Source organism: Triturus cristatus, chromosome 7, assembly GCF_964204655.1.
Source record: "Triturus cristatus chromosome 7, aTriCri1.1, whole genome shotgun sequence".
NCBI classification, from domain to species: Eukaryota; Metazoa; Chordata; class Amphibia; order Caudata; family Salamandridae; genus Triturus; species Triturus cristatus.
In genome coordinates this window covers 637069924-637091518 of record NC_140590.1, presented here as the reverse complement: position 1 = coordinate 637091518, position 21595 = coordinate 637069924, and the positions used below count along the sequence as shown (strand labels likewise).

Below are 21595 nucleotides of genomic sequence, written 5' to 3'. Positions count from 1 at the left end.
AAAGGGGGGGAGATTTGAGACTCTTGGGAGGTATAATAAAGGAAGTGTGTGTGTTTGTGTGTGTGGGTGTGGGTGTGTGTGTGCGTGTGTGTGAGAATAAATAGTAATGTGCCAAGCAACACCAAATAACAGTATGGAAACTTATAAAACAAGGAAATGTTAAAATACCACCGCGTTTGGCTTTCGTTAGGAGTTCACTTATTTTGTTTATACAAACGCATTTCTCGTGTGTTTGGTACCTGCTGCAACTAGTACTGCAGTCAATGAGTAACAGTAGGTCTTGCTCTTAGTCCCGCCCCTAGCCCCGCCCACTCGCCCCATTTAAATGAGTACCTGCACAGTTTTTTCCCATTTAAAGCACTGGCGATCGCTACTTACTTTCGCAATCACTTTCACTGCCGCTTGTTATTATTGCGGCTCCAAGTTCTTAGAGTGTCTCGTTGTTCCAATAGGTGTGATTTCTGATATTTATGTTTCCCTCGTCTTCATTGCTTGAGTTTGCTCGTGAGAAAGTGTCACTCATAGTCGCTGAATGTCACTAATATTATATAGAAATTATGAAAATGTCACACGTAAGCAATCTGAAACCTTGACATGTATGGCTTTGCTATAGATACATTTGGAACACACACATTTTAAGATGGCCGCCTTGTTCATGTACATTTTAAAGTGATCCATTTACGCTCTTGCCCCGGACCAGTAGTAGTGAATGCTTGTCAGTTGCCACGCCAACCACTGAACTCTCAGTAAAGAAAGGCTGAGAATTCTCGTTTTTCCTCTGCATCTCGGCAATGGAAACGGTAAGTTTTACCTCCTACGCTTACCGATGTCTCACCCTCGCCCAGTCACAGTGATGGAGTTGGCACCCTCACAGTACACGCGACTGCAGAATGTGTGATAACTCAATAAGCTGTACACAGAAGTAATCACACAAGGCTGCTTCTAATCAAAGCGGAGGAGTAAAATGTATGTACCTGGTGATTCGCGGATGAACATACCATTAGATTCGACCACACGACGCTCGCAAAGATTTATAAAGCAAAGCTCCTTTGCTTAATGACATTTTTCATTCCAGAGATACAAATGCTTTGCCTTTCGGGATCCTGATGTCGCGTTCCACTGCGCTAACTACACTACAGTGGCCACGTTTTGTTTGAGGGCACGACAGGCAAAACTCGATTGTAACAACATTTATTTCGCCCTACTGTAAACCGCTGTATTCAATTTTACTTGTACACTATCCAAACTTTCTTAGATCTTAAATCAAGTTCAGCTAAGATCCCGATTAAAAGTTTCACACAGTGTATGGTGCTGTAACAATTTTCAATGTCTTCAAAATCAACAAGCATTTGCAATGCAATAGGTCTCGCATTTAGGCGAGTTTGAGCTATTGACATTGCAAATAATAATGCTGTTTATTTTTGTTTTTCTTTTAAAAACATAAATAAAAGGCATTGTTATTTGCAATGTCAATAGCTGAAACTCTCGTAACTGCGAGACCTATTGCATTGCAAATGCTTGTTCTGGTTTTCCCAATCACTGTCATAGCACTTTTTTTCCTTTTACTTTCAAACATGCTGCACAACAGCTGTACTGCTGTACAACTTAGCAAAAAAAAATGACAACGCCAATAGATCATGCATAGGCATGACCTATTGGCTTTACTGATGCTTTCTTTTCCAGTCACGAGTGAGGAAGGTTAGGGGCATGCAACAATGGGGGAAGTGGAATGGGATAAGCAATAATGGGGCAGGGTATGGGAATACAGGGAAAGCAATGATAGGGGAGGCAGTCGAGGGGTCGCGGCAAGCAACAATGGGGCAGCGGCACAGGGCAAGCAGAAGAGGAAGTGATGCTTGCAGGTGATGATCAAAGAGAAGAAAGGAAAGGAGAGTGACGATGAAGCCAACCAATGGAAAGCGATCACCGGGCTATAAGCCCTCTTTAAACTAACAAGATGTTTGGCAAGCGACTGCATATGCGCTGTCTCTTGTGAGACCTAAAAAGCAAGGAATAACAGTAGCCATTGTATTGCTTTAGAAAATACATTGTTCCTTGGAAGTTTGCATCCTGTTTGATGTCTGGCATAGAGACACCTTTACTGTCTTATCAGCTTCATAAGACGAAAAAGTAGCTTTTCACGCTGCTCCCGCTCACCAAAGCATACAGCATCTGGTAACTGGTCACCCCACCTCAGCGCTCAGCTCTCTTGCCCTTCGAGTGATTGCATTTTGCCTGATCACATGGACACATCTGCCTAAAAAGAAGTGCACATTAGTACCATGTCTGTAGTGCCAATACTTTAATTAGCAAATCCTTTTTTTCTTTCCATTCTTTACCCTTTTTATTGTTTTTAGTCACTCCTCTGTGTTTAAACTAGGTCTTAAGCGTACATTAATTCAAAGCCAAAAGTACCACCAGTAGGAATCATATCTTCCTGTGATATTAAATAAAATCAGTGAGAGTTTCTTTACCTAGTATGCCCGTCTGCTAGAAGCATGTGTACAGTTTTATTAAAATTGCATGCAGTGGTTAATTATTTTGAGTTTAGCAATTTTGTTGTAATGACATGCTCGTAAAGTTTAGGCAGCATGTTTTTTTTTTCTCTTCTTTTTATTTTTGACATTTGCTTGAAATTTTAAAAAATGAACCCGCTTTCCAGAGCAAAACCTGTTGTCTTTGACAATGCATACTACACTTTCAGTACTTTAAGGATTTTAAGATTATTGTGGCATGTTTCAGAGGTAGGAGTTAGGGCTATATCATTCTACAGCCTAGCATATATTTTATTTACATTAGATTGCTATTTTTTGCCATCTAAAATGGAAGGAAGTTAGTTTTATTTAAAAAATAAATTCGATTTTGGTAGGTAATCAGGGATTCTAGGATTCAGTTCTCGTCTTTTTTAAAGCAAAAAATATAAATATTTTTCGGTTTCATACACAAAAATGGAAACAAAGAGATGCATTAACTAATTGTCGTCAGTGCACTCATTAAGCCATAAGCATACATATTTTGAATTGTGTTTGTTAATCAGATCCCCCATTTCAGGAGCCTCTGGCTGCACACTGGTTTCAACCAATCCAGTAAGTAAATGAAGCCGCACGTGCTTGACCTTGAGGTCCAGCACAATGCCTCCGAGATAGGGGTAGAGGAGTGAGTGCGAGAGGGCAGATGTCTGCAGCACCGCGCTGGTCGAAGTAAAAAAGCTTTAACATGTCTGATATACTCTGAGGTGTCTGGCATGTCAGCTTGACATGGCACTTTGTCATGGAGCCTTCGACTGATCAATACATCAGTACTTTTCTCTGAAACTGAGGAGATAATGCAGACCGAGCAGGCACGGTGGAACTGAGACCCCAAAGAAAAAACCAAACGACATGCAAAAGATAAAATATCTTTTAAAATTCGGCATTATGTTCTTGCTTGTAGTGTCTTCTACAATACACAATAAAGACAATTTATTTTTAATGTCTGTTTGAAGCCTCTCGTAATGTTGATTCAGCGGAAGAGACGAGTGCCCTTAAAAATTATTATTTTTTTAAAAACAGAAAATTATTCAAAGGCTTTGCAGTGATCTTCAACATTTTGCAAGAACTGCAGTGTGTATGGGAACTTAGTCGGTTTTCTTAGGTGCCTAAGTATCTTAGTTGTACTCTACCTGTCGAGCTATTTGCTCCTTCTGCTGGATGAATAGAAGTACGTTTATTTCGATAACTGCTTTGTACATTATTGTCTTATTATTGGCATTATTTTTATGAATGAATTCTGCTTTTTTTGGTGTCTGTTAACTCCCATTGTAAAGGCCTGCGAGGCCTGGGCGGTGAATTCCGCTTCTCACTCGGAGTTTGCGGAGTTTTCTGCATTCCGCGTTACGTGGAGATCGCAGAGTTTGTTCCTTGCTCGCGTTCACCAATGCCAAGTTGGCGAGCACGAGCGAGGAAAATCAACTTCCCGGCGAGATTTTTCCTCGTTCGCAATCGTCAACATTAAGTTGGCGAGCGCAAGTGTGGAAAATAAACATCCCAGCGAGATTTCTCAATGAGGCGGGGGGGGTGTCAGGTTTCTCATTGCGAGTGGTTGTGTATGCTCGCGACCGCTCACGTTGAGAAACTGTCCGTTTGCGTTAAGACAGCTGCAGCTCGAGTAAAAATCTACTCGAGAAAAGGAAAGCCTGTGCTATGAATGGTGCCGTTCGCGATGATCGCACAGTGCGGACAACCATCCAGCACTGTGCAATCACCGCAAACAGCATTTTCTATTAAACTCCGCCGCTTTGGAGATCCGCGTAGTGTGGTGGAGTTTTTTACCACTTCGCGGAGTTTTGCTTAGCGCAACACCGCAAACTGCGCCCAGGGTTAATGATTGCATGAAAGTTCCTCTGTACCTCTAACAGACCCCCTTTCCCTTAGTCATTGATGTTTCCATGCCATTCCGACTTGCTTCCAGACACTAACTGCTGTTTTGCTCATCGACCAATCCACGTTTAAATGCTGATTGCTTAACCCCAAATGTATGATGGTATTCTGCATGCGTTTAGCATGCATGCCTTCTGAACGCCACCATTAGAACGAACGCGTCTTTAGCACACATTCGTTCAACACGCAAGTAGTTATAACGACTTGCTGTAGGGGAGGGCTGGATTTAGGAATAGTTTCATTTACTATTCAAACTCTAGTCTGCGCAACAGTAGGGAAGGTGTTGGACTTAAAATCCAACGGCATTCCACCAAAGCGCCCCTCTAAAGCAAGTCGCTTGCGTGTTGAACGAATGTGTGCTAAAGACACGTTCATTTTATTGCCAGCGCTGTTCAGGCACAGCCGGCTCAGCCGGCTTCGTCCAAAAGGACATTTCCTCGGAACTCCATTTAAGTTGCTGATAGTATCTCGCTTGGTGTGCGATTGGCGCTGTAGAAGCCATTGAGCATGCATGTACTCCCCCCTCCTTTTCTGGGTTGACGGTGTGTCGATCTGGTGAACCACAGCAACCTCTAACCTCCTGCATATGCTGTGCGATACTCTCCCCTCATGGAACCGAGAGACAACTTCATGAGTGGTTGAGGTTGCTACCGGGGTTAGAGACGTGGCGGTAGAGCATTTGCAGCTACTAGATGGCGAAGGCGGTGCCTGATGTGCCTTGCGGCTGCTTCAGTTTCATATAATTGTTTCACTGCTCCAACTTCTTGATACGGTTTCCTCTTTGGAAAGGTTATAAGGGAGACAAGTGGGCAACTGAAAGAAGCATGGGAGTGGCGGCCTACGAAGGCCTGGAAGAGGCGAGTAAATGTCTTTGATTATACTGCTTTCTAACTTTTGAGTAACTGAATAAACTAAGGGGCTGATTAGGATGGCGGAAGGCCAGCCACCACCGGCCCGGCGGTGGCGGTCCTTCCACCATCACTAAGCGATTTACCCACCGCCCAATTAGGATGGTGGTGGAACCGTGGCGGACCCAAAGTCCGTCCGCCTCTACACCGCCAAAAGCAATCGTACTGATTGCCTGGCGGACGGTGCAGGGTGCCTAAAATGGTGGCGGTGCCTAGCAGGCACCGTCCACAAAATTAGGATGTTGTGAAGAAAAGGCCTTTCGATGCCGCCATGGAAATGCTGGCGGGGATGGAGTTTGGGGGCCCGTTGCAGGCCCCCCTTGTTCTGGGCGGAGGTGTTGCTGGACATTTCCCTGCAGTGCGTGGCAGGCACCGCAGTGCAGGGAAATGCAGTGCATGCCATTTTAACATTGCGAACGGTGCTGCAGCCAGCTGCACCGTCCGCAATGTTAAAGGCCCGGTATGCGCCCCCGCCAGGATGCCAGGCGCATCGTAATATGTGTGTGGGCGGTCCCAACCACCGCATGGATGTCCGCCCGCCATCGTAATGAGCCCCTAAATGTTTCTGAGATATTGACGCACTTGATTTTTAGATTGTCTCTGAACTGGTTTTAATCCACCCTTGATCTCTTTCATGTATGTGTGATGGTCAAACGATAATCTCACACTACAAGGGGAGTTACATGATTAAACTTGCATTTGTATACTTTTAGGCTTATCCGGATAATCAAGAATGTTTATTTTGTTTTTAGATTGCCATTTTTTTTCCTTTTCAAAGTAAGTGTGAGAAAAGATAACTTGACTTGCTAAATGCATTATCATGAATTCTAATTTACTAACTCATCAATCAGCGTGGTTTTCATTAAATCTTCCCGCATCAACTTAAAAGATAAGTACGTTGGTGACCTAACCAGATCCAACTCGTCGTTTTGATTTTTAACGAGGATTAAGAAACCCTAGTTGTCGATTTTATTTGCTCGTGTACCTGCTTGGGATGTCTGTTTCCATCCTAAATACTTACGTTTTAAGGCACAGAATTGTAACTTATAAATAATCATCCTGTCCCCCTAAGATGAAAAATCAAGGAGGTGAGCACATTCTAAAACTTCAACCTGCAGTGTAAAGCATTTAAAAGTGCATTTTAAATAATTGATTTTCTGCAATGAAATAAGGTGACCACTTATTTTCATTTAGGGAGCAAAAAGTGGCATCGCAGTGTGAAAAAGATATTGTAGCCATTGGGCAGATAATGCTTTCTTTGAAAACCTATTCCACCCTGCAAGCAAAAAATAGACTGGTAAGGACTGGTCAGCTGCTAAGTTGTGTTAAAATTGTCCTCTTATATTTGTGTAGCACCTGTAGTTTCCAAACACGGACCAAATACGTGCAAGTAACTCCCTGCTGGTGGTGCTGGTCTGTTATGTCTACACCCCCTGGTCCACCAGGTTTAGTTATCTTACCGAATGCTATGCCAGTTCTGCAATAAACCTTTTCTAAATTCAAATATACTATTTGCTTGTAGGTTGGGATCTTTGTACATTAAAGCTGGAATAAGTGTGTTTGTTTAAGTGGGTTCACTAATTTGGACTTACGTTGGGGTATAAGAATTCCAGATCTCTATAATTAAATAATGATAAACGAAGTAGTAATTTACTAGTCTGTATTTTAGAAATTAATTTGACTTTGATGAATGGTCGTTGTAAGAGTGCGACTCCTGGAATCCCATGTGGGGACGTTTGTATGTGCAGTCTTTGAAAGTTCAAAGTAGTCACCTAAGTGGCCATAGCAAACTGATTGTGACATTAGACCTGAGCCACTTACCCACTTTAATTAACAAAGTCCAAACCAACTAAAGCGCTTACATTAATCAAGTTGTTTATTGGAATGCTTTGACTAGTCAATCTTTTCTAGACTGTGTAACTACTATTGTGGAAGATCCAACAATGACACTATTGACTTCCTTTGGTACAATGAATTAGTAAGGGCGGTTTTAGACTGCTTATTGAAGCAGACACCTTTGCCTACCAGCCATTTAAATTTGAAAAATAAATGGACAAGTAGGTACAGGTCAGTTATTTCTAAATGTGACCTAAAAAGATAGAGTGTCTAGAAGCATTAAGAATGACCCATTTCCAAACACTTGGCAGGAGAGTCATGCTGTTTTGTTAATCAAAAAGGAGGATAGGTCAAGCCCATCTATTTATCATCCTGGATTCAGATGGACACATGTATCCAAACATTCTATTGTGTTGTTTTGAAACTTGAGTAAATAATAACTATTTGCTATCCCAGGAGCAAGTAGGTCATTGCCCCTATTGCTCGACGATGGATATCATCAAGTTTTTGAAGTTAAATGAAAAGTTAAATGAAAAGTTTGCAATATGACAACATCCGAAATCATATTTTGTTTTACACTGGGGACCGCTGTCTGCTGTGGGGCAAAGTTCAGAAAATAAAAATCTGCATTTTTCTTTTAAAGTATATTTTAAAAAGTTACAGTTAGATAGCTGGAGTAGAATTATTAAAGTAGCAAATTACCATTGAACATTCCGGTACTGATTGGAGTTGAGCAGGGCTTTACTAAACCTTGTTCTTTACACACTACTGATTTTCTGAATTTCTTGAAAACTTTAAATGCATTCCAACAAAAACTAGTTGTAGTAACGTGTATATTTAAATGTATGTGGATGATTTGGTTTCATTAGAACTCACCGCTGTTTGTGGTGTAGCAGCAATTAACCATCTTAGCCAAATATTCCTAAAATCATAATCTAAAAGTTTAAAAGGAGCAAAACTAAAGTAATGTTATTTGGGGGAAAAGATAAGCATTCTCTTCACCCGTGGATAACAAATAATAAACCGCTGGAAGAATTTAAGAGTGATCAGTATATTTAGGAATTTTAATAACCAATGATACATCTAGATGCTTCCAGGTCTAGTGTCAGCTAACTAAGGCAAGTCTTTTCCAGTTTTAAACCTTAGCACAGAGGTGCATTCATTTTTATTCAGTATTTTGTGACAAAATACCAGCCCAAACACTTTAAAGCGAATGAAACTCAAAACCTTACCCTTTGTGCAAAATCTGAAAAAAATAGAATCCCAGGTCTGAAAATTATTTTTGGGTTTGAAAAAAGCTTTTACAATCGAAGCTGTATACCTGGGTTTAGGTTTTGCTGGAGTATAATTCAGAAGACATGATCAGACAGTACATTGCTTCTATTAATTGAGTAATGCACCAGATCACATATTAAAAAAATCATACTCTGGGCAGAGTTGTATGATGACGTTAAATGTAAATTCAGTTTTGCAAAACAATTTGTTTATGTCCTTTTCAAAGACCTCCCACATAGCAAGAAAACACCCCCTGCCTCTCCCCCGCACCAACCCCAGCACTAGCCCACTTAGGCTAATTGGTATCTCTCACACTGTTCAAGTTCTATCTGTGTTATCACCTTAGGTGTTCTTTTCACCTCTACCGTGTCTAACCTCAGTCTACTGTAGGGAGGATCTTCAAATCCAGAGATATCGAGGTTGTTTAATTCAGTGTGCCATGAGTTTTCATGTAGATGGTGCTTTGATTGTTACTGCTTTCCAGCTGATGCAGTATGCATTGTAGAAGATACAGACCCAAAATGGCATCTATTATAGGTCTTTTAGAGTTGACATGACATTGCTATGCTTTAGCGAAGTACGTATTCCCTGTATAGTAGGTTCACATTCTTAGGGAAGTTATGGGAGTTGAGGGATGGAAGTAAGAAGTCAGGTTTAGGTTTGTCCAGACTCCTCATACAGAATTCCTTGGCTGGCGAAGTCTCACATTTAACCTACTCCAGTGGCTCCCAGCAGTCACAGCACAAAATGAAGGTAGGTAAATTCATACAATATAAAACATGCTATACAGTTACACAAGATGTAAACAGTGTAAGCTATTTACTCTAATGCTACAGCAACCTTCTCTTCTGCTCACAATTATAAATTCTCCAAGAGGAATTTGAGGTACTTGACAAAGACTTTGCATCTAATTGGATAATTGTTTTGAAATTAGCCAGATCGATTACCTGTGTATTTTTTATCGCTGAACCACAACATAAAGACGTAACTTGACTTTTAACTATTTGTTTTTTTATACCATTTGCCTGTGCCTGCTCCTCTTCCTAATAAATGATCAAAGGCAAACTACATGGTCCGTGAGTCCTAGATGGTTTGAGTGCTCAGATCAAAAGATCTTTCACTTATAAAGTTACTGTGCCTCAGTCCTACCTTGTTTCGGGTGCTGTGGCCTGCGTTTGAAATCTGCTTCTGCTCCCATAGCATATTCCCTCTCACGTGGGTCAGTTATTAGCAGTATAAGCGGCACACACACATACAATGATGTTTGATTTGACGGATATTGCCCAAAGCGCTCTCAGTCCACTCTGTGAGCAAAATATATAAATAAGTGCCTAGATCATATGCTTGAAAGGAAATGAGTAATTGCCCAGAAAGCCAGTAATAACTTTTATTGATCAGGCTCCAGTTAAGCCTGAATGGCGCCCTGACAGCGCTGTGAGAAGGGATGTGATGAGGACTATGGTGAAATGCTTCCCAGACTGATTTTCTCGGTAGAGGTTAGGATTAATGTTTAAAGTATGTAGCAAGCGCAGAGACTCTGGATAGCTCCCAAGAAAGGGTAGAGTATAGTGAGGTAGCATAATCATGGGGAGCAGACTTGTGATTGGGCAGACTATAAAATGCGAATTCGCTGCAGCAGTCCTTCGTCAGGCACTTTCCTTCTGACACCATCGTTTGTCATGTGGGGCATGATCCCTTAATCAGCTGGATACTGACATAGTCTCCAAGAATGATGGGAAGGAAACTGTGCCTGGGCGCGCGGCTGAGGATGGACTTTCAGAGGAGAGATTGATGATGTGAGCTGAAGTGGTTGTAGCGTACACACTGCTCCGGCCTGATAAATCCACATGCTTGTGTTTAAGGGGCAGATACATTTCCCATTTTTTGCCTCGAACCATAGTGTTCAAGTTCAGCATTTATCATGGTACGTCACAGTCTGCTGACTGAGCCAGTGACGTAACAAAAAATGAATGGCTAATGCTTCGACATGTGGTCAGGGGCTGATGGAACTGTTGCCACCCGGTACAAGGACCAAGAACTCAAAAATGCCATCTCTGGGCACAGATGCTCAAAGGACTCGAGTTACGCAGGTCCCCCTCATTGGCTGGACCCAGTGGTTTGTATTTGCTGCAGGGCCCTCACTGCGCTTGCATGCGTTGTTGGTCTATTTGGCCAATGCTCCTGTGTCCTCTTGATATAGAGGGACTATCCAGCTCCATGTTCCTGAAGAAGCACGGTCATGGTTTTTTAACTTTAATTTAACAAACACTTGCACTCTGGGTGTTTCGGGCTCTGTTTACCCTAATTAAAATCATTCATTAGGATTACTAGATTAGAACAGTCGACATAATATAAATTGGGGTTTTATATATAGCAATAATCCCTGTTTAATTCTAAAATAGGATCTTTCATATAAAAATAAATATGCTGGACAGTTCATAAAGCTCTATCATTTACTTTCTCATGTTACTTTGGTTCATGCCTGAGGTATAAAATCTGACCAATTTGTAGCTCATTGCTGTAGCTATTTATACCAATTTATGGTAAAAAAATGTTTATAGGTCATATGATTCTATTCTGTATACATTTGGAGGTAGTAGTAGTCTTAATACAAATTGGGAATAGCACAGAGACAAAGGAGAGTTACTATTTCCAAACGAAGTCACAAAAGAAATACTTTTTGAACTATATGTATGATGCACATAAATGTTTTCCCGAACAGTTCATACTTAACTAAAAATGTTTCATGGAATATTACAAAGACAAACATATTATGTCAGGTGCATTTGCTCAGTGAACTACATATACAGCCCCAGGTACCAACTGCGGGTGAAAATGTTTCTCCACTCTGCTAAAGATGCTTGAGGGTAGGCTATTTTCGCGGCATGTGTGAAAGTTAACATGGTATGGTTTTGTAATTGCTAGGCGATATCTTCATTATGGCACTAATTAACCCCTCAAACACCATTACTCCTCCCATTTCTGTTTATTTTACAAAACATACAATCATATTACCGGTCTACAAAACTGGCCACAGTGGTGTCACTTCGGATTCATTCCTGTCTGCTTTGATCCAATACCTTTTTCGCTTCACAGCACCAATCAAATAAACTAATTCCTAATCACATGTTTTGGTAAGAACTCACCACCTCTTTTCAGCTTAGCAAGAGGTATTCCTGCTCATTAATTCTTCTGTGCTTTATTTGTAACAACTCTCATGTTTCCCATATTGCTCCTTCTCCATTTAATCCTGAACTCTGCTCCGCTTAACGCCTTCAAAGCTCTAACTTATTTCACATTTCAGCTATTTTATTCGTCGAATGATTTCCTCTCTCCCATCAATATCAGTTCACTTTGCTATTACACTGAGTGCTTTAACCTTTTCCTGCTTTCCCATTGCTATGGCGTAACCCTTCCCTGCTGTCCAATCTTCAAATGTAATTTTTACTTAGTTTGCCCCAATCTCCCCTGAGTCTGCGGTTTCACTCGCTGTGCTCCCTACTTCCCAAACGGCCTTCTAGTCCCCTGCGTTTCAGAAGGAGGATTTGGGACAGGGTGACTAATCAGCGATTGAAAGAACCTATTTCTTTCACTTTGGAAACACACGTCTCCAACCCTACTGCTTCTAATGTTCCCATTTAATTTAAACAGATTTCTAAGTAAACAGTAGTGAGAAAAAGTAAAAACTGCCAGTCGCACAGTGCACGGCGTCCATTGTGACATTGGTAAAACATAAGTCAACATTTCCCTGTCTGTGTTGAGTCATGTGCGGACCATCTATAATGGGCACCCTACCTCATGCTGCTTGATTCAGGTGAAGCACCAAGCTACCTCGCATCATGCCGCTTGCCAGATGGGGGGAGACTGATGAGAGAATCATGCCTCTCTTTTAGTTCATGGGGAGTAAGGGAAAAGCAGGGGGGTCACTTGGCTACTGAGATGTCCCTGCGGAAGACAGAGGTTTAGAGTGGGAGGAATCTGTTTATCAAGATCAGTTCGTCCTCCTGCTTGAATGTGATAGCAGATGGGTTGATGTGAATCTTGGGTGGAGAGTGTTCCACATTCTGGGAGCCGTGCCGGAGAAGGTGCTTGCATAGGTCTTTTTTTTTTTTGCTGAGACACATGTCCTTGACAAGAATCCAGAGTTACTGGTATGATATCCAATTTTTCTACACCACAGCTTTTAACATTATTTGTCCTCTTGGCCCATTCACGCCATGCCAGATACCAGCTCTGAGAAATTTTTGGAGGAACTTCAAGCTAGAAGAGCAGGATCTGAAAGGATTGTATGAACTTAAATACATTTACAACTACCCTGACGCAGGCTGGGAGCAAATCTTTCTGCACAAAGAAATCTTGGTTACTGATCACTTCATAATCTCTTGCCTGGGAAAGGGAAACATTCATTTAAACTTTCATTGATCTGAACATTTTGTTTAAGAAATCTCTTACTTTGCCCCAGAGGATGTTAATGAACAACTTTAGTGAGAATTTGGCTTTAAGCCCCATCTCAAGCACATGGTGTGATGTTTAACAGTTCCACGAGTTCTGTACCTCAAAGGGAGAACTTGGGTCCTGCATAACGTCTGCTGGATAGTCTGATACACACATTGGCCAAAGTGGATTATCACATGCACTCTCAGCAAATATTGGGAAAAGATATAGGCACCAAACCATGTATTCCTATCAAAGCTTTAGCTGGGTTGAGTACTCATAAAACGACTGACCGTGAACTTATCATTACAACTTCTGAATAAATTGTGATTTGGCCTGTAACAGGAGTTACCTACTAAATCGAGATTCAGTGTAAAGAATTGGTAGTAATGAGGCCATTAGTGTTTTCATTTAATTTCTTTGAAGGTACTGACAATTGTTCATAACATTTCCTTGCATGCCCATTTGGGGCTACCTCAAATACTTTCTGGCCAATTTAGGACTTTGAGGCACTTCAATGCCTTGTCAGGGGTATTAAGCCCTAAATAAAGGCGATTACAATTTCCAATATTAATGGCTTGGTGGACCTGGGAGTTTTAATATTTAGTCTTCGTCTTGAGTACAGAATCCCAACTGTTGTGAGGAATTCAGATAGCAAAGAAATATTCATGAAAATATTTAGTTATCTACGTTTTTATTTCTAATAATTCCTGCTACATAATTCACCTTGGTTCTAATTCCAAACCACCCAGGGTTGCACGGAAATCTTAGTATTACGTTTGACATAACTGATGAAAAAGTGCCTTGGTGAATGCATTGTAATAGTTGTGTGCACACTGAGAGACTCGCTGCTGTTTTGAGGAACAGTACACTGTTGTGCGAAGTGCATCCTATCTATGTGAGCCGCTCTGTCATTGTAAAGGAGTCTTTTAGAAACCTAGCTGTAATTCTGTGGAACGTGACGTAACAGTGCCAGCCTATTCGAGGTGAGTTGCAGCCTCTGCTGCCGGCGCTACTAACAAAAGGACGTTTCTGCCACCCTTGCACACGCGCCACTCTCGAATGCCGGATGTTGTGACCGGTTTCCATGCGGAGCTTCCTGCCCGGTGCGGAACATAGGCAGTTTCCTCTGCGCTTCCCTCTGCCAGCGAGCCTCATAATTCAGGCCTGTCTTTGAGTCCACAGCAGCCTCATAAAGAAAAGAAATGCTGTACCGCCCTTTCCCCACCAAATATCGCCTGCTTGGGGAATATTATAAAAAACAAAAGAGCTCCTTAATTTACCAGTGAGGACACCGTCCCTTTAAATCCTATTAATGTATCTTGCAGCGTTGTCTGTGGTGCTAAGGGGCCACTTCAACTGTGTAGATTCGGTTGCACGCACCGACCCTCTGTTTAGCTTTGGTGAGGCTTCAGCACAAACAGGAAGTTCTCTGTCACTTCCTGGCGCTGCCTCTTCAGGGCCCGTAATGGAAGCTTAAGGTAAACTAGACACTTGGCCGGAGCATTGGGGCGATACAGTTTTATGTGCAATGACAGGCACTCGTCTCACCTTTTCCATACACACTGTTCGTTGTGTATTTTAGGGGAGGGGTTTTAATATTCTCTGCAGAACAAGGCGAATCAATATAGAGTGTGGAGGGCGATGGGAAGGTTGAGAATAAGTGCTTACAATATATATATTATGATAACTGCAGACGTTGTACTATTTGATGTATGTTTTCCCTATAACTTCCAATGTTTAATTGAATTGTGCTTATGATCTATGATTGTGACAAAATGGCATATTTAAAGGGAACCTTCCTACCAAATAAAATCTCAATTCTTTCTCTGTGGTCCTTATGTTCAGTTTTTTTTAGATCTGGGCGCTTACTCCATCTATAAAACATACCTTTAAAGATGGCGGCCAACAATGGGAGTGGAGGGGTAGTTTTTGATGGAGAGAAGAATGGCCATTTAGGCATTTACAGATTTTACTTATGGTCTAAGAATCATCAAAAAAACAAAACGTGATTGCGAGAATACATTTGTAGCCATTATAAATAATTTTTAGAGAAGTTCATTTTGTCTGTGTCCCTGTTTTCTGGTGTGTAATGCTAACATGCATCTCTCTGGGTGTTTGCTTTCTAGTACAGAATCGGCCAGCTCTACATGATCAGTAAACACAGCCATGAGCAGAGTGACCGAGGGGAGGGCGTGGAAGTGGTCCAGAATGAACCGTTCGACGATCCTGTGCATGGCAACGGCCAGTTAACGGAAAAACGGGTATATCTCAATAGGTGAGTCTTTCAAGGTGGACACTGGGCCTGTAATCATGACAGCTGGGAGCTGCTAGTAATGCCTGCCACACAGGCTGCTTCCAGAGTGACTCTGGGGGAAGTTGGAGTACTACTGATGGGACAAGCATTGATGAGCAACGTTTGTGGTGCCTCAGGATGATGAAGCTCCATTTTACCTCAAAGCTGCCTGCTCACAATGTCCTTTTTAACCCCTGTGTAGGAGCTGACTACTTTGGCATTTCTAAATACTGCAAAGAGCAGGAAATAGAGCTGTATTACATGTGTTTTCATCTCACCACTAGCCTGGCTTAGTTAGCTGAGCATAATTGGTAGAACTTTCTCTGTCTCCGTGTTTGCATATGGTATCTATTTTACTGACAAAAAATATAAAGAATAGTAAAGTTACAGCTTAAGGAGGAACATGTGTGGTCTGGAAAGCTATTGCACTATTCACCCTTTCATGAAGGTTATTTCTGAACTGGATATTTTTTTAATTATTTCCGATTTTCTGTATCTCAAACATGATCGACAAGTTTACAGAGAATATGTTGAGAAACAAGTGTTCATCTGTCAGAGTAAGCTCTGCCATCTGATCACTTCCGCCCCGCTTGCCTAGGAGGCATGTTGGGCTTGAAAGGTGAAGGGACCTTCTACTTTGTCCCAGGGTCTGTTGTTCAAGGGACAGCTCTGCTTGCCGTGTGACATTTAATGTGGCAGGGAGATTCCTGCCGGAAAAGGAGGATTTGGGGCTGCGCAAGGTTCAACGCTTTTCGAAGTTTCAGGTGAATACAGTGGCCAAAGTGGATTAGTGCACATCATCGAATACATAAATTGGGGAAGGGCTAGTGACCAGGTTGCCTATTCATTTAAATGATAGTATGTTTTTGGTGCTGGCTCGGCGCTATCTCAAGTACTCTCTGACCAACATCTGATCAACATCTAATCTCAGCTTGGTTTAGGAAAAAGGCTAGTTTGAAGCAGGAGATATGACTGCTTCTATCCCTGCTTTTAGATGTACTGACATCAAGTGCCAAGCCCCATAAGCCATTGTAAACGTCTGATAGAGATCAGGGTACCTAAAATAAACCCACTACCACGGATAGAGTAATTTCACAGTTACACGCACATACATTCATCATACGCTAGGGCCCATTTCACTAACATACGCTCAAATACTCTACCAGCATAAGACCTGTGGGAAGAAAACCCTGCATCTATATCTAGGACGATAGGACCTAATTATGATGGTTATCCTTAATTATACTCTATACAATCTATACAACAATGATCAAAATGTACTCAATAATTGACAAGAAAGAATATTCAACACCATGTTTAAAAGTTATATTGCTTTATCTAAAATTAGTCAAATAAATCAGAATAAATCATTTCTCATAGTTACCTATTCTAACTAAGTGTCAGAACGGGTCAGGACCAGTCTCTCGGTAAAGTCTGTCAAGACAGAGTCCTCAGCATCAATCCTCAGCAACGCGTGAAGGTGGCCAAAAGAGTGGGGAGAGCCCTCCCTAAACTAACAGTTTTTATAGTGAAAAATACAATAGAAACACACATAAAGTTGGCTGAATAAACTGTATCACTGAGCAGAACGAGAAGGAAGAAATGTAACATTGCTACATCTGTAAATCTCCGCTCAGGAAAAGTCACAAGACGTGAACTACGGAACAGGAACCAAGGAAATAAAACATGTAACACATTTAATCCGATTCCTCCTCGGCCATCGAGCCACAGTTCAGAGTTTCCCTCTAAGGCTCCTTTGTCCTTTCGAGATTGCCAAGGACACCTTCACTTTTCTTGGAGAACACCCAAAGCTGCTGCCGTCCTCATGGAAAATTTCATAGAAGGACCATGGTCAGTTGTCTTCGACCTTTTTCCAGCAGGGGTCTCTCTTGCCACATCACAGAAATATTCACTCGAGGCCAGGTTCTCAAAATTAGCCATCATGGATTAGGCCTCCATAGGCCACAATAGACCATCTCAATTAAAAGAAATAAAAACAACGTTACTACAGCATAATGATTAAACAGTGTTAACCCCACTAATACCCTTATGTGTATGCATTTATCTAGCTTTGCGACATAAAAAGCATTAATTCAGACAGCATTTTGTGCTCAAATAAATAGCACACAGCAACGTTCAAACATGAAAACTTGCACGTTATTGTAAATACAAGAACAGCACAAATAAGCTAACCCTCATGTAACTTTCTCTTATGTTAGGACAAACAGGTTGATTAGTAAAACACACTTGCACAAGACAAATAATTAATTGGTAATTATTAATAAATTAATAAAACGCATAGACATGCCAGAGCTTCAAAAGCCCCAGAATTTTCTAAAGGAAAACTCTGCTCCAGCACGTCTTTCAGAAACAAAAAGTAATAGTACGCATACTTGCTACCAGACTTTTTTCCCACAGAGGAATATAGATAGGTGCAACTCGCAGGTTGGTGATGGATCAGGTGGCCGCATACAACGTGCTTATACTTTCTCTTCTCTCAAATGAACTGTGTTTCTTAAATGCTCTGTCTAATAGAAAGCACAGGCACCTATCTCAACAAGCATTGGCAAAGTTGTTTGTGTTTCTGTACAACAGGAGTAGTCACAAACATTTTCTAAGGAGCCAAAAAATATGTTCTTTGGTGTGGCCAAGGGCTGCATTGATGTCAATGAGGCAGAAGTCAGGGGAGTGGTGGATGTAAGTTGGGTGTAGGTGAAGCAAAGCATGAACATTGTTTGGACTTTGAGTTGTGGAGTTATTTTGAGAATTTTATTCCAGATTGCCATCTAACCTATGCTCCTAGTCTCTAGAAGGGGCACAGAGTTGACAGTACAATGTTATGCTGTATTGTAGTCCCTAGTCATCTACTGCATCCTGGGGTAAGCCTTCTCTGCTTGCTATCGCTACCTTTAGCGAGTCAAGGGTGCCACAGATGTAAGTTGATTCTCGATTTGGAATGAAATAGAGTCTTAGGCCTCACAAGCGCCATATTCCTTCAGTCTCTTATTTGTAAACATTGGGAATGCTTGGCAACAGGCTCAGTTAATGTAGCAACTGCTATAAAAACTCTTTTGCAAAGACCTCTGCTTTGCCAAGACTTGCACTGTAAGTGTTGTGGGTAAATGGAGCATATTGGGTGGTTCTTTTAATTGCTGTTTGTAATGTTTGTGCACACACTTACTTTATTGCATTTTATTATATCATTGTGTAATTTTAGATTCTTGTGAAAAGTTTTCTGAAATTGGCCATGCTCTGTTTTCTGCGGTTCCTATTAACATCTGTTTGGTGATATGTGAATTACAGATGGTAACACAGTGCTCTCTATATATGCTTCATTGAAGAAAACGATTCTTTTTCAGAACTTCTGTATTACACCTTAATACTGAGGTAAAAGCTGAAATACTATTTAAATTACAGTAGTCTGCTTGCTTAAAAGACATGCATAGAAACAGGATTGTTAAGCAGAAGTGCACCAACAAGACTCCTATCATTTCACAATTCGCATGTGCCTCTAGTGCTAAAAAAAAAATCAGAGTATGGGAGCTGCCATTAATGTTACATCACTGAAGATATAGGGATTGTGAAAAATCATGCAAATATACTCAGCAGGAGAGTGGTAAGAGTGTAGTATGTAGCTGGTGGTACATTTTGGCGCACACTGTTGCAAATATATTATAAAGTATAGTGTAGTAGCGCATTGACATTCAAAGATAACACATTTTCCACTAAAATATGCACAAATAGTTTTACTGGTAAAATTATGCAGCACAACAGTAATGTGTGGAAATCGGGTTTAAGTGAATATTTCATTTGCACATTGCCAAGCGCATTGATTCGTTTTTTTCTTATTAAAAGCTTTGTTTCCACCCAACTACAGAATGACAAAAAATGTCTTTCATTTGTACTTGCCTACCTGTTAATATATTCTGAAATATGTGTTCAGTTCATCTACAGGTATTTAAATTTGGTTGAGTGCTAGAAATAGTTTTCACCCTGCAGCCTTTCTTTTTACACTCTCTGTACCCAGCAAGATTCGTCTCATCTTGTAGTGCAGGAAAGAAAAGTAAACCTAACCTCCCTTTTAAAAGAATAAATAGCAATTTATCAGAAGAAATAGCCTGACATTTGATTTCTGTTTTTGAATCACAGCAAGTGTACCAAGATTAAAGCAAAATCTATTTAACTCTCATTCACCCTGTAAGCTCCTGCACAGTCACAGGCATGGTTACTGATAGACTTGTAGTGCCAGAGATTGGTGGAATCAGTCATGCAGAAAGATAATTCTCAGAGGCAAAGAGAGAGAACTGCTTCAACACAATGTGGACAGTAACTTGGTATGGGTGAGGGCCCTATTGATGCCAACAAGGTAGAGGAGGGCAGGGGAGAGGTGGATGAGAGGTGGATGTAAGGTGGAACCATGATTGGTGGTTTGGATATGATATTAAATCATCCTTGTCCCCAAAAGAGTAGCAACGCAGATAGTAAAATTTTCAAAGAAATACAGTACGTTAATTACTCCCCACCGAGCTGCAGCTGCTCCGTGAACTCGTGTACAAGGGAGACGGCTGAAACCACGAGCACTGTCGGAGTGCCTCACGAAAATTTTTTAAAAAGAGTTCCTGGAAAGTTAACACTCATGGAAGAATACAAGGGGACAATCAGAGAGGTGGTAAGAGGTTATACTTACTCCATGGGAGAGACAAAGACATGATGGACAGCCAAAAGAAATAAAGACAGTGAATAGAACTTGAGCAAAAGCCAGTTACAAAACACACAGCCAATGTTAACCAATGGGCGGAAGGCATTCCTAGGTAAACCTTCAGCATGTGCCCAATATGTCTTTGCAGTCTGGCATGCTCCGACCTAAAAAGGCTGTGGTACAAAGAACAGGTGTGGTTTAGTTTTATGGTTTCCCATTAAGTTTGTAGCAGCAAGAGCATAGTCCCGCCCCTTTAATAGCAGCAAATGCCAAGATATAGCTCCAGAACTAACACCCTTCATGGAGACAATTAATATTAGTGAAATGTGATTTTTGACCGCCCACCTGTTCATCAGCAGAGGCATTCACAGAGTAGTATATGTAGTGGGGCTGCCCTAAAACCCAGGACTGTCATTGTGATCATGGATAAAATGATGTAGTGCCTGTGTCAATAATATCTCTAGAAATGTGTTGACCGGTCATGACTATAACGGTTCATTGTATTAATAGTTTACACGGTATTTCCATCCCTTTCCTTTTCACCTACCTTCTCTGCTGTGACCCCTTGTGATCTGCTATCCTTCTCCATCTTCCAATTTAACTGAGTTCATAAAGATACACAATTATATGTCAAAAATTATATTTCCTTGGTTGGTAATTGAGGACTTATGACCTTGGCATTGTTTTATAGTGACATATTTTGTTTGTAAAAAAAATATTAAAAGACATTTCTGGGTAAAGGCCTTTAAAACTAACAAGATTTTAAGACAAAGGTGGCAAAATATATTGGTGTTGCAAAGTAAATATATGTGAACGTGGCTCACTGAACAGTGAATAAATGTACAAAAAGCATTGGCATAGCCAATAGGTCTCGAGACGCCTTTAGGACCTTATAAGTGTTTAGCCATGCAGCACATTATCTTGGGTGCTGTGCATCCCTCACCAAAGACAAATGTAGTTTACATGTAAATCAGCGCCAGACATTTTAATGCTTTACCACACATTGAGCATGTATTCCACATGGTTAATAAGGGAAGCTTTAGAACGTAACTCATTGAGTATAACGTGATAACGTGAAGCCACATAAACCCCGCTTAGCCCTTTACAACCTGCAAGTATCAAGGTATAAATGCAGTCCTGTCACTGCTTTACACGGCCATCCTCATAAAATCACAAAAAACAACCACAAAAACAGTTGATATGTTCATAGTGTTTAACAGCAGCCAATGCAACACTGCTTTTTACAGTGCACCCTACAATGCAGCGCCTGTCACACATAATGTAAATAGAGGTCAAGTACTTTACATCTAGGTAATGTCGAATAGCATCTTCTTTTTATGCAGAAAGGCCCCACAACTTGGGAGCCTTTCTTGCAAGTTGTACAAAACTTTTTTTCAAAGGTAACACTGGCCCATTTAACACGCAAGAGTGTACTTATTTCCATCAGTGCGGAGCGGGTGGCAAAAGTTATTTGCAACAGAACAAAATCCAGAGAAAGCAAATGTCTTCCCGAGCACTTCATACAGTCATTTTGATTGCACAGCTAGCCGAGGCAGCTTTCAGACAGGATTTCGAATCGCAAACAAAAAAAACTTCGTTTAAAAAACAAACAAAAAAAATACAGATTTATATGGCGCGAACTCGACCCGAAGGTATTGGAGCGCTTTACATGAGCACTGGTTACATTACACAAGGACACATTCAGGCCCAGGGAGATTAAGTGATTTGC

At 41.1% G+C, this 21595-nt stretch overlaps 1 protein-coding gene across 1 annotated transcript in view; it reads left to right on the top strand.

Annotated features, from left to right (window-relative positions):
- PITPNC1 (phosphatidylinositol transfer protein cytoplasmic 1) overlaps positions 1 to 21595 on the top strand; it is a 1057002-nt gene that overhangs the window by 404246 nt on the left and 631161 nt on the right. The window contains exon 2 of the mRNA XM_085617264.1: positions 15001 to 15149. Within this exon, the coding sequence (XP_085473390.1) occupies positions 15001 to 15149 (149 nt within the window). The remainder of the gene's footprint in view (positions 1 to 15000; positions 15150 to 21595) is intronic.